The sequence below is a fragment of the Pelobates fuscus genome, chromosome 5, assembly GCF_036172605.1.
Source record: "Pelobates fuscus isolate aPelFus1 chromosome 5, aPelFus1.pri, whole genome shotgun sequence".
NCBI lineage: Eukaryota > Metazoa > Chordata > Amphibia > Anura > Pelobatidae > Pelobates > Pelobates fuscus.
Genome location: NC_086321.1, coordinates 143,381,858 through 143,396,655, shown reverse-complemented (window position 1 = coordinate 143,396,655; position 14,798 = coordinate 143,381,858). Strand labels below are relative to the sequence as shown.

Below are 14,798 nucleotides of genomic sequence, written 5' to 3'. Positions count from 1 at the left end.
GTCTGTACTCCCCTGGCACTGTCTTTCCATCCAGTGTTAAACTATTTGCAACCAGTTTAACACTGAATGAGGGTCCCAGACACACACATCTTAGCCTCCACTAGAGGTATGGCCAAGGCAGAGATTATATACTTCCTTAGTCATACCAATTCATACCAACAAGAAGCGACTGTGATAGGCTGGAAGCTGTCAGCTGATACTCTCGGCTGCCCATTGCTACACAGGCTAATGCATCCTTATTGGCCCGAGTACACAGAGGAGTTGTGTTGCTGGGGACTCTTGTTTAGCATTAAACAATTAAAAACCATTTAACACTGAACAGAGAGATGGTACCTAGGGACGCCAGATAATATAACCATTTAAAAACGATGAAGCAGTTCTAGTGAATATAGTGTCCATTTAATTAATTCTGTTGACATTTTTCTCATTTTTCTTTGTTTGAAAATAACATATGTGCTTTCACAAATGAGTTTCTGGTATGCTAGGTGCAACTCACATTGAGGGCACATGAAGTATGCAACAGTTATTTAGTTGGGGAAAGGATTAATGATTAACATTCTTACAGTAGGTGTGACACGGGCAGTGCCACTTGGAAGAAGTAGTTCAGCAGCTCTTGACACTTCACAAATATCTTTGGTCTGCTTCCTGGGTGTTAAGTGTCCAGATATTAAGTGTCCAGATGCTCTATCATATGTTCTGTACTGGTCAGCACAGAGAATGGAGTCAATAAGCACAGTAGGTTTTAAAGAACTGTCTGACTCTGTTGTTGGCTCTTCCAGTTCTGCAAAGAAAAAAAATGAATGCACGTTTTATATATACAGTAGTGTCTGCAGCAAGTATTTATCAATATATGTTTTTAAAAACAGAAATATTACATATATAGCTAATGAAGGTATTAGTGAAGATTAAGTTGATCTTTATTTATTTTAGTCAGCTTAGCAATAAATAACCGGAGTGCTTTAGCGGTTACAAGAGTGTTTCACCTGTCGCATTCAGTAGCGGAACTAATGAACAGAGGTCCCATGTTCTTTTTTTGGGGGGACGGGGGTTATCTAGCTCCCTAAGAATCACAGACACACCTTTCATGTAGTACACAGTACATAGATACACCTTCCATGCAGTACACAGACACTCATTTGGAGTGGGCTGGACATAGTTTCTGAGCTGAAATTTGAGCTACAATTTGTAGGGGTTTACAAAAGTTCAGGGGACACTTAAGCTTTACTACAAAAGATGGAATATGTTGCAAAGAGTTAACAATAACAGTTAGTTTCTTAGTAAAATAAACAACAATTTTGAATTGGTTTTAAGAACAGTGAACAATTATATGTACCTTTGTTGGCATGCTTCCCTTCAGTTTTCAAGAATGTATGTGGCCAGTGAAAATTCTCTTCATAAGCCCCCTCATACTGCTTTACTAAATCATCAAGAGGCAGATCCGCTGTAGAGACAGAAAAAAATAACAAGTAAGTGCAATTAATGTATGAAGAAATTACATTTGTCTGTACCCTGCCCCCTCTGCCCCTGCCAACAGCTCCTTTCTAAGATATGTATTTTTTTGCTTGTTAGCTGATACGTGATCTCACAGCTTCCTCTCCAGTCTTCTAAAGAGTAAGACTCTATTGTCCACTAGGTAGGGATTTCTGGGATAAAATAAGAACTTTGAAATGCCCCACAGAAATGTATGAGGGCTTGCTGATTGTCTGGCACGTCCTTCCATTTTAACAGTGCTAACCTGCAGTATACATATACTGTAAATTTACTGAAGAAGAGAAAAATCAATGTGAACATCTTTTTTTAATCATTTAATATTTTAGACTGATTATTTTTTTGTATATGTTAACGTTATTATCAATTTAATGCACTTTATGAAAAATAAGATAACAATTTTAGTCTAGAGTGCCCTTTAAAAAGTTACCTTCTCGTGCTAACTCAGACAACTCAGCCTGATGGTCAACAATCCCTTCTTTAAACTCTTGCTCTGCTATGGTTTCTTCTTCGTCTTCAAATGGAAAAGAAAAAAAGCAGGTTTAAAAAATATAGCTTTTCTTTTGTTGTGATCATTGAGTCAAATACCTGTATGTCTTACCGTATATACTCGAGTATAAGCCGAGTTTTTCAGCACATTTTTTGTGCTGAAAAACCCCAACTCGGCTTATACTCGAGTCAATGTCTGTATTATGGCAATTTACATTGCCACAATACAGACTGGGGGCTGTGTGCGGTTACTTACCTCTCCTGCAGCTCCTGTCAGCTCCCTCCTCCTCCGCGGCGGTCCGTTCAGCACCTCTGTCAGCTCCCAGTGTAAGTCTCGCGAGAGCCGCGGGGTCATAGTGCGGCTCTCGCGAGACTTACAGTGTGAGCTGACAGAAGAGCTGCACGGACCGACGCGGAGGAGAAGGGAGCTGACAGAAGCTGCAGGAGAGGTAAGTGCCCTCTGCCAGCCCCCCCCCCCACTGAACTGCCAATGCCACTGAACCACCAGGGAAGGAGAGCCCCCCTCCCTACCATGTATCAAGCAGGGAGGGGGGACGATTAAAAAAAAAATAATAATAATAATAATAAAATAATAATAAAAATAAATAAATAATAATATAACAAAAAAAATTAAAATAATAATAATTAAAAAAAATATTAAAAATGCCCACCCCCCACCAAGGCTCTGCATCACACTCTGCATCACACTCATACACACACACACTGCACTCATACACACACACTACACTCATACACACACACTGCATTCATACACACACACTGCATTCACTGCACTCATACACACACACTGCACTCATACACACACTGCACTCATATACACACACACTACACTCATACACACACACTGCACTCATACACACACACTGCACTCATACATACACACACACTGCATTCACTGCACTCATACACACACTGCACTCACACACACACACACTGCACTCACACACACACTGCACTCACACACACACACACTGCACTCACACACACACTGCAGTCATACACTCACTACACTCATACACACACTGCATTCATACATACACTGCACTCACTCATACACACTGCACTTATACACACACACTGCACTCATGCACACACTGCACTCATACACACACTGCATTCATACACACACACTGCACTCACACATACACACACACACACTGCATTCATACACACACACTGCATTCACTGCACTCATACACACACACTGCACTCATACACACACACTACACTCATACACACACACTGCACTCATACACACACACTGCATTCACTGCACTCATACACACACACTGCACTCATACACACACTGCACTCACACACACACACACACTGCACTCACACACACACTGCAGTCATACACTCACTACACTCATACACACACACTGCATTCATACATACACTGCACTCACTCATACACACTGCACTTATACACACACTGCATTCATACATACACACTGCACTCATACACACTGCACTCATGCACACACTGCATTCATACACACACACTGCATTCATACATACACATTGCACTCATACACACACACACTGCAGTCATACACACTGCACTCACACACACTGCACTCATACACACACACTGCATTCATACACACAGACTGCATTCATATACACACACACTGCATTCATTATATACACATACTGTAAATAAATATTAAATTAATGTAATTTTTTTAGGATCTTATTTTATTTAGAAATTTACCAGTAGCTGCTGCATTTCCCACCCTAGTCTTCTACTCGAGTCAATATGTTTTCCCATTTTTTGGGGGTAAAATTAGGGGCCTCGGCTTATATTCGGGTCGGCTTATACTCGAGTATATACGGTAATTTATGTGAAATCTTCCTACAAATAAAATGAACAAACCTTCACCATCAGTCCAGGATGAACTTGCTTTTCTCTTTCTCCAAGTTGGTGAACTCTATAAAGAAGTAGAAACAGCTTTAAGTTTTGTATGTCGTGTTTCTCTCTTATAATGTAATTGTTTTGTCATTTATGAAGGAGTTTGTGATCACACAGCCTATTTTACTTTGATACAAGCACAACGGAATGATTACCAAAAGTACGCCAATGCTTCCCTTTGACAGATGATTTTTTTTAATCTTGTTACTCCATCAGTTTTTTTCTAATTTTATATCTAAAACCAACTTAAAAGTGTTTACTGCTTTAATATTTTTATACAGAATCTAGATTTATATGATTAGATAAACAAAAACCTACTAGTTAAAATCTGCCTTTGAGGAATGGTAAGCAAACATTACTTTTTAACATACATTTTTATTCAGAAATAGCAATATTTGAAAATAAAATGGCAAAAATACAACATTTAGAAACACTGTTTCAGCTTCTCCTCTTCCAACAACCAACTAGAGAAAGGAAACATTTAGGACAATGACTGACAGAGCCAAGATAGAAACACACTAGGAAATAAGTTGGGTTTTTTTTTGTTGTTGTTTTTTTTTTAAACCCCACAAAAATATATTTCAAATAATACAATTTTAGGATGCTGTTTAATTTAAAATAATGTGGCCATCTTTTTAATCAACAAATCAACAAATAGAACTGGGTGTGAAACTCATGCACAAGTGTCTGGCTTTCCTGACAGCCTTCATTTTTACATGTGTGATACCAGAAGGAGGGCGTGAGATAATTAGAGTAAAGAAAAAAAATTTGCAAAGCCTGGATATTGGCACCAAAAACAGGAACTTTAAAAGTGATCATCTTTTATTTTTTTAAATCAATCATCTCAACACAAATGAGTCACTTCAAGCATGAGGTGCCTTTTTTGTTGTTTATGTTTAAATAGAAGAAAATTTTAGAAAATCTGTGGCATACAGTAAGGATTTAAGCAATATCTTATTTAATATGAATCAACATTTTATTTTCTTATTTGGTTGTGATGAAAACTCCACTCTCCTTTTGATAGATACTCGTATAGCCTCCTGTGACAGAGTCCCACAGACAGCCATCTTAGTTCTTCAGTGTCCCTCATCTGTAAGGGAAATCTTGCATAGCATGTACACAGGCCTTCTTTGGTATGGACTTACATTGTCTTTTGCAGTCCTGGCCCCATATTTGCAATACATTCATTGTTATGTGAGCATATTCCTCTTCTCCCTCCTGTCTCATCGTCTTTAACCCCTTAACGACGAGTGACGGACAAGGTCCGTCACTCAGGGGAATGCGTTAATGCCGAGTGACGGACCTCGTCCGTCACGCGTTAAAATTAACGCCGCGATCGCGCAGTGCCGGCGATCGCGGGGTTAATGCTGTTGCTGGGTCCCTCCGAGTCAGGGGCAGACCGGCAGCAGCAAATCCGGATATCCCAGCCCATGTGATCGCTGTGATAGCCAGTCACAGCGGTCACAATGCTGCTGGGATATCTGATCCGCCTCCCTCCACCTCGTGTGGGTTTGTGAAGTGGAGAGAGACGGATCGGTGCTACATTGTGTCCCTGATTTATTGCAGAGTTATACTTAAGTATAAAATTCACTTTTGTGGAGTTAAAAAAAAAATTAACCCTTTCCCTGCTGCTTGATCACTGCTAGCAGTGATCAATATACAGGTCACAGTACTCTACTGTGATCTATTTTTTTTTTTTACTTTCAAGGGTTAATTTTTAGGTTTTTTGTAACCCTAAGGGGTTAAATTTTATTATTTGATTTTATTAATTTGTGATTTAGTTATTTTGGTGGGTGGAATTTAGTGGGAATTAGGGTATAAAAAAAAAAAAAAATATATATTTTTTTTTTGTTAGAGTTTTGTTAGCTGTGTTAGCTGTATTAACAATGTTTAGAAAGTATAGCGCGGAGGAGGCTTATGCCCTGTTAGCGGCAGACTCAGAGGCGACTGACACTGCCTCAGAGAGTGAAGCAGGGAGTGACGCAGGGGATGCAGGGGACATGGACTATGTGCCAGATACTGCAGGACCATCAGGAGAAATCGACGATTCCCCTAATGCTGACCATGGCGCAGATGACTGGGTACCCCCTAATAATTTTTCCCCAGACATCCCAGTGTTTACAGGCAATCCTGGCATACAGGCGGACCTGTCTGCCTATAGTGCGCTGGATGTTATGCAGCTGTTCTTGGGGGATGAGATTTTTGGGGAGATAGTCACCCAGACTAATCTCTATGCGGAGCAATATCTGGCACGCAATCCAGACTCTCTTATCTCTAGGAAAGAGAGATGGTACCCAACCAGTGTGCCAGAATTTAAACAATTCTGGGCACTGACCATGTTAATGGGGCTAATTAAAAAGCCCACAATTAGGATGTATTGGGCTAAACATCCTATTTGCAATACTCCTATTTTTGCCGAGACAATGACAAGGGAAAGATATGAAGACATACTAAGATTTATGCACTTTAGTGATAACAACAAGTGCCCCCCAAAAGGTGATCCGCAGTATGATCTTCTTTACAAACTACGCCCTTTAATTGCCCACTTTAACAGTAAATTTGCCGCTATATATACCCCCAATAAAAACATTTCCATTGACGAGTCCCTAATGAAGTTTAAGGGAAGACTGGGGTTTAGACAATATATCCCATCCAAAAGATCCCGATATGGGATCAAATTTTATAAACTATGTGAAAGTGGCAGTGGCTACGTATACACCTTCCGTGTATACGAAGGAAGGGATAGCCACCTTGATCCCCCAGGTTGCCCAGATATAGTAGGGACAAGTGGAAAAATTGTCTGGGACTTAATAATGCCACTACTTAATAAAGGTTATCATCTATACATCGATAACTTTTATAATAGCATCCCACTGTTACAAATGTTGTATTGCTTCGAGACCGTGGCCTGTGGCACTATTCGGAAGAGTCGCACAGGTTTCCCAAAGGCTCTGGCAAACAAAAAAATGAAAAGGGGGGAAACAGCAGCTCTCTGCCAGAATGAACTGCTGGCACTCAAGTACAGGGATAAAAAGGATGTTTTCGGGGGCGTGGCCTGACAGTGAATGGAGTAAGTCGCACTTCACCGGAGCTCCGCAACCTCGACCCACATAGCCCTCTATAATAGCTGATCTGTCCTCGCAGGATGGGTAAAACCAGACGCGTAGGGACCCCGGGGCCCTCTGCCTCCAGCCCCCCAAGAAAACAAGCCGGCCCAATGGATGATTTCCTCACAACCCCAGACGGCTATCGGGCCACGAGGCATGCCGACAAGATGGCGGCGACATCCCCGGGTGCAGAGAGTGGTGCGGATTCTGAGCCCAGTTCGGCGAGGGGCGACACCCTCTCACAGATCACGACTGAACTGGCAGCCATCTCCGCCAACATGTTCACCAAACATGACAAAGCCGCCATGATAACGGAACTTAAAGCAGCGATCCGAGAGGAGATAATGGCGGTGCGTAGGGATCTCTCGGCCCTCGAGGTTCGAGTCACTGAACTGGAAAGTGAGAACCTACAGGCCATACAACACTCCCAGGCTACTGACCATGCCACTGCCAGACAAGGCTCCGTGCTCTTGGAGCTCCGCCGTCAGGTAGAGGATTTAGACAATAGGGGGAGACGTAACAATATTAGAATCAGAGGCCTGCCCGAAACCGAGAATGAAGACCTCAACAAAACCCTTGCGCAACTCTTCACCCATATCTTGGGCGACGAGGCACCGGACGAATTCCACCTCGAGCGAGCCCACAGGGCCCTACGACCCCCTAGGAGTGACGGCCTCCCCAGAGATGTGATCTGCTGCTTACTCTCCTTTCAGCTTAAGGACGCTATTATGAGAGCAGCCCGTACGCAGTCGACCACCTTTCAAGACGCCTCGGTCTCTCTATATCAAGACCTCTCAAACCTCACTCTCGATGCCCGGAGAGCACTGCGACCGCTGACACGCTTGCTCCAGGAGAAACGTATACAATACAAGTGGGGCTTCCCATTCTGCCTCCAGGCGAAGAAAGGAAACACGTGGTGCTCCTTGAGATGGCCTAACGACTTGCCCAGCTTTCTAAGGGCCCTTGACTTGCCGCCGGTCACTGTCCGCAATTGGATCTTGGACCAGCCACCACCTCGCCCAACGTACCCTGAGATCCCCGAGTCCCTCCGCACCCAACCCCGCAGGAATGCGCAACCCATGCGCTGGGGTGGCCCGGGTGGATCGGAGGAGTGACTACAACAGCCCAGATCCGAGCCCGGAGCCCGTGGACCGCCCCGAGCAGACGCCGACTTCAGAGGTCCCACCCCGGACTCATCTGTAATAAGCTAAGTACTTGCACGCGTAACCACGGGGACACCCTAAACACACTTTCAGGGTCAGACACCGGGACTCACAGCCTTTACAGCCGCACGACACCCCTGGGACCACACCGCCTCCCATGGCCCCAACTTGACTTTCCGTGGGCTCATGCCATATTTGGGTGGGGAGTGGGTATTTTACTGCATCACACTGACCTGGGTCGCCCGAGCTACGGTATCCCCCCCGAACTCTGACAGGGAACGGCCAGAAGAGCCGGATATCCACGCAGGGCTGGGGCCCTTAAGACTTACCTATTACCAACGAAACCCCATCCTTGCCGCATCACATCACCCGGGGGGGTTGCCATGGACTGCCCTGAGGCAAGCTGGACCCCATGAGACACCCTTGACTTACCCAATGTCCGCTTCCCCACGTTGCATTAGGTGCTGGAACCTGGGGTCATATCGTTTTCATGGTACCCTGACTGGGGTCTTGGGGCCGACTGTTATGCCTATGCTTTATGATTAATGTTTTACGTTATATGTTCAACTCTATGCATGTTTCAATATAATACTACATACCTCGGCCTATCGAGGTCGGTGACACCATGTGCTATATTATATATTGCTAAACGCTTGGCCCACTCCACTACACCGGGCGGCTCCAACGGGCGTATGCCCCTTGGGTCCACCTGATACTGAACGCGGCCGCGACCCCGGGTTCGCGCTTCAACATGCCAGTAGAGCCGTCCATCGTCACCCTTGGATACAAACCCTGCGGTAACACCCTGGTGCTACCGAGAGTCGGCTCTGCTGCGCCCCGGGGGTTGCCCACATTATGTTTTCATGTACTAAATTTATGTTGCCAGGAATTTCATGCCGTTAATGTATTATAAAGTTATGCATTGTTCAAGATGTTATTCACTGTCACTCCTTTAGGTGTTTGTGCATACTGTGCTCCCAGGCTTCAGTCCTCACCAGGAGGCCCGCCCGGGTTACTTTCTTCTCCCAAACCGGGGTCCCACCCAGACACGCCTACTCACGGCCACACATTAGCCTGTCCCCGCCCTGCGGGGTGATACCCCGAGGTCCACCACCCGGCTCAAGACACGTCCCACATCTGTCATAGCAGTGGCCTATGCGTCCCCACCGGGAGTGCCTATACGACAACTAGGGTAGACTGCCCCTTCTCCTACCCATAATGGCCCCCTGAGTTGACGCCCCCCCCTCAAACACTCATCCTGCGGGAGACGCAAAGGGCGCCCCTAGTCGTGGGTCGAGGGTAATCGGACTCCGACCGTATATGACGGACTTCATCTACTGTCATCCTTCACCCCCCTGCAACTGACCCACCTGTAAATTAGGTCCACCACACCCGACCTAGGGCCATAGTTGCCTTTTGCTTTCATTTACTTGACGGGATTCCACCCCCCCCCCCCGGTACAAGGACAGCTCTTAACTACCCACCTTCCACCGACCTACACCCCCCTCCCCCTTTCCCACCCAGAGCTCCTCTCCCCCTCCTCCCCCCCTATTTCTTTTCTCTCTCTCTCTTCTATCTCTATCCACCTCCCCCCCCCCCTCCACCCTCCACCAGACCCTCCTCCACCCCCTCACCCACTCTTGCGTACTACCCCCCCCCCCCCCTTGAGGCTCGGCTCCTGCCCCCCCCAGGCAGACATGGCGACCACCTTCGCGCCTGCACCCCTACTTTTACACTCTCACAACGTACGCGGCCTCAACGCCCCTGAGAAACGACGTCACCTGTTGAGATCCCTATGGTCTCAGAGAGTCTCAGTAGCGTTTCTACAGGAGACGCACCTTAAGGGGGGTGACGCCCCTCAGGTGCGGGACAGGAGGTTCCCCTTGGGATTTTACGCCAACAACCCCGAAGCTAAACGCACAGGTGTTGCCATTATATTTGCTCATACGGTCCCGATCGAGAATACCACTGCTCTGGCCGACCCTGCCGGACGTTTTCTGTTTGTGAAGGGAACGATCGCGGAGCATAAGTATACTTTCGCCACGATCTACTGCCCCAATAAGGGACAACACCGATTTTTGGCGAGATCCTTGTTGCAGTTAGAGAAATTCCGGGAGGGTACCCTAGTGCTAGCTGGTGACCTTAATATCCCTCTGGAACCCCGGATGGACACATCCACGGGCACCACCCCGATCCCTACCCATTGCATTCGCCAGGCCAGGCAGGCCTTGGCCAAGGCAGGCCTGGTCGACTGCTGGAGGGTGGCGCATCCTGAGACCAAAGACTTTACATGCTATTCTGCAGTCCACCGCAGATACAGTCGGATTGACTACATTTTCCTAGCCCAAGAGTTCCTCCCTTTCCTCATCACATCCACAATAGGTATACAGCACGACTCGGACCATGCCCCAGTGCAAATTAGGCTATCAACGCCGCTTCTTAAGCCCCGAGAACGCCAATGGCGATTGAATGAGAGCGTATTAGCCGACCCTGACGTAACCACCCAAATCACTCAATCTCTGACGCACTACTTCGCCGACAACAACACCGCGGACGTACCCCCACTTACGGTCTGGGAGGCACATAAATGTGTGATCCGGGGCCAGTTCATCAAACTCTGCACCCAACGGAAAAAAGCCCACTCCGCCCAGATCCAAACATTAATACGCACAATAGCAGACTTAGAGACTAGTCACAAACAGGACCAAACGGACGACATATACTGCAGACTCACTGACCAGCGCAGGCAACTCAGAGACTTACTCGCACAGAAAATGCTACACACAGTACGTAAGTCCAACAGACACTTCTACGAATTCTCCAATAAGAGTGGGAGACTGCTCGCCCGTACACTGACCCAGAGACAGAGGCAGCGCCACGTACACCAGATCGTGGGGGAGGACGGGACAATTAAGAGGGCCCCGTCGGACATCCTGAAAGCTTTTCGGCTTTTCTACTCAGACCTTTACAACATTGACAGTACCACACGACGCGCGGAGTCGCCAAGACACCTACAGAAAATAGAGGCCTTCCTCTCGGAATATGTAGGGGGCAAAGTCCCGAGTGACCTGGTCGAGGAGCTGGACCAACCTATTACCCTAGAGGAACTTGCCGCAGCTCTCAAGGTGTCCAAATCAAATAGAGCCCCCGGCCCAGACGGCCTGCCGACAGTATACCTCCGTAAATTCAAGGACACCTTGTTACCGCAACTACTGGAGGGGCTTAATTCCTTACTAGATGGTGGGAGGTTCCCGATAGACTCACTACACGCGACGGTGACAGTCATCCCTAAGGAGGGGAAGGACCCCACCAACTGCGGGAGCTACCGGCCGATATCGCTCCTTAATGCTGACCTCAAGGTATTTGCTAAGACCATGGCCCTTAGACTCGCACGCGTGCTACCCTCCTTGGTTCACCCTGATCAAGTGGGTTTCATACCCGGAAGGGAGGCCCGAGACAACACCATCCGAGCCCTAAACATGATCCACTCCGCCCGATCGACAGGCAAGAACCTGGTCTTGGTATCCACAGATGCCGAGAAAGCCTTCGATCGGGTAGATTGGCAATACCTTGAGGCCACCCTGCGACATATGCAATTTGGACCCCACATTCGCTCCTGGATCCTAGCCCTCTACACTAACCCCACGGCCCGTATTCGGATCAATGGCGCGCTGACGGCCCCGTTCTCCATCCGCAATGGCACCAGGCAAGGCTGTCCCCTGTCCCCCCTCCTGTTTGCCCTCACCCTGGAACCTTTCCTGGAGGCGGTCAGACGGGATGGGGGCATCACGGGGTACAGTCTGCACAACGTGGAACACAAGGTTGCCGCTTTTGCGGACGATATGTTGTTTTTTATCGACAGCCCGACAGTCTCACTACCCAACCTCCTCCGGGCCTTCCGAGATTTCGGTGAACTATCTAACCTTAAGCTGAATATGAGTAAATCTGAAGCCCTGCCGATTTCGCTTGACGCTGAGAGAACCGCACACCTTTGCACACAATTTCGCTTCACCTGGTGCACTTCTAAACTGAGATACCTAGGGATCTGGCTCCCCACAGACCTGGCCCTCCTATACCAACTGAATTTTCTCCCCCTACTGTCAGACATTCAGCTAGACCTCCGACGATGGCAGGGCCTTTACGTCTCTTGGTTTGGCCGCATAAACGCCGTCAAAATGAATGTCTTACCACGTCTCCTATTCCTCTTCCAGGCGATCCCCATAACCCCACCGAGAACTTTCTTCAATACCATAACTAAGGCCGTACGTATTTTTGTGTGGAACGGGAGGGCTAGCAGGGTGAGTAGGGCGATTCTAGAACGTCCCAGGGCCAAGGGGGGCGCGGGGCTCCCGTCCTTCCTAAGATACTTCCAGGCGGCTCACCTACTGCGGATGGTGGACTGGCACGCACGACCTACGACCAAATTATGGGTTCCCATGGAGCTCACACAGACGGGTGGCTCTCTCCCATCCCGCCTGTGGCTGAGCTCCCAGGAGACGGGTCCCCTGCGAACTGGAAACCCACTCATAGACGCCACGTTGAAAGTCTGGAGGTCGCTGCGATACTCACACCAACTCACGACTGCCGACGGCCCCCTCACACCCATTACACATAATCCTAAGATTGGTGGGGTGCTCACCCCCGCAGACCTGCGTGCATTCACCGACTCGGACTGGCTATACTTTCGTCAACTTTTACAAGCGAACAGGCTCAAGCCCCTGGCGGACCTCGTTGGGGACAAAGCACCCACGGGCGCGGACAGCTTCCATTACTTACAAATCCAGGCATACTATAGGTCCTTTCCGTCCACACAATCCCTTCACAGGGAGCCCACTCAGTACGAATCGCTCTGCACACAACGAAATCACCCCGATAAGGGGATCTCCAGACTCTATGCACTACTGCTGACCAGCGAAAACCTTCCACTCCCTAGATATGTGTCCAGGTGGGAGAGGGAGACGGGGACCACACTCACTAATCAGGAGTGGGAAAAGATTTTTACCCTCACGCATAAATGCTCCATCAGCTCCAAATACCAGGAGACAAACTTTAAAATTTTAACCCGCTGGTATCGAACCCCCGACACCTTGCACCGAATGGACGCAGAGACGTCTGGGGACTGCTGGCGATGCGGATCCACAGACGGCTCCTACCTCCATATCTGGTGGTCCTGCCCCAGTATCGCTCCCTTCTGGACAATGATTAGAGACACCATCCGACAAATCACGGACACTACCATACCGCTCCAACCCCTGTCCATGCTCCTACACCACACAGACATACCAACCACCACCTATAAAAAGACACTGCTTAAACATTTGCTGACAGCAGCTACTTCCTTGATACCCACAAAGTGGAAGACACGGGATGCGCCCACTCTCCAGCAGTGGTTAGACAGAGTGGGAGACATCTACACCATGGAATCCCTCACGGCTACGCTACAGGACAGGCAGGAGAAATGCACGCGCACCTGGGCGCCCTGGCTGTGGTACCTCACGGTGGCGGGGGCGCGGGCCGGGGCCTCGGATTCTTCTCTCTCTCCCCCCCCCCTCTCTCCCCCCCCCCTCTCTCTTCTCCCCCCCCCCCTCTCTCCACGCCACCCCCTCCCCCCCCACTCTGCCCACAAGACTGTCTCAGACGGTCAGACTAGCTGACGCTCGACCATAAGCTCAAACCACTGACGACTATAAACCGACGCCCGTATGTATTACCAGATTTGGACTGCCTTTCTATAGGCCCATCCGTGTGGGACCCACAGACATGCCTCTCCCATCCGCAGAGTTTCCTAGCCACTGACCGTAAGGGCCACACTGCGAAAGACATGATAAACTGCCTGACACCCTAAACTGCCAGCCTGTGGCCACCCTCTAATCACTAGATTACCTGTTAGCCTTGCTGTGCCCCATACGCTCCTCGCATGTCCTCAATATGGTAGATAGCAGTGCATGGACCCACTCAGTGGATGCTCTTGGCCCCACAATTTATGTTCGCCCATACGATATGGGACATCCTCTACAGTGGCTCCTTTGCGATGATTCAGTCCAATATTATACCAGTAGCTCTCGACAATCTCCCTGAAGATACTGCTTGACCGTAAACCCGTTCTTGGTAGTCAACTTGTTCTGATACTAATTATCATACAGTGTTTCTTATATAAAATGCCTATCATAGCAACCAGCTACACTCTTTGCATGTAAATGTTGCGATTAATTGATGTTATGCTCCCAGATTGTATGAAAATTTTCATTTGTACCCCCCTTCTTCATTCTGTACCCATATCTCTGCCTGAATTAATAAAAATTGATTGACTAAAAAAAAAAAAAAAAGGATGTTTTCATCTTAACCACCATCCATGGTGAAAACACTCGGAGGGTCGCAGTTCGTGGCAGAGACGAATATAAACGGGTGCCAGTCTGCATACGGCAATATAATCGGCATATGGGGGGCGTTGACCTGTCCGATCAACTGATGCAGCCATATTTGATCATGAGAAAGACCAGGGCATGGTATAAAAAAGTGGGCATATACCTTTTGCAGATGGCAATCCACAATGCCTTTGTTATTTTTAAAAAGGCAAATGCTGGGCTGAAAAGCACTTTTCTTTCTTTCCAGTTT

General features: G+C 47.8%; 1 protein-coding gene across 1 annotated transcript in view; it reads right to left on the bottom strand.

Annotated features, from left to right (window-relative positions):
* The window catches only part of LOC134610966 (E1A-binding protein p400-like), a 156,500-nt gene that overhangs the window by 67,313 nt on the left and 74,389 nt on the right, over nt 1–14,798 (bottom strand). The window contains exons 12-15 of the mRNA XM_063454391.1: nt 3,878–3,932; nt 1,919–2,002; nt 1,334–1,441; nt 564–781 (exon numbers count right to left, since the gene is read on the bottom strand). Of these exons, the coding sequence (XP_063310461.1) occupies nt 564–781; nt 1,334–1,441; nt 1,919–2,002; nt 3,878–3,932 (465 nt within the window). The remainder of the gene's footprint in view (nt 1–563; nt 782–1,333; nt 1,442–1,918; nt 2,003–3,877; nt 3,933–14,798) is intronic.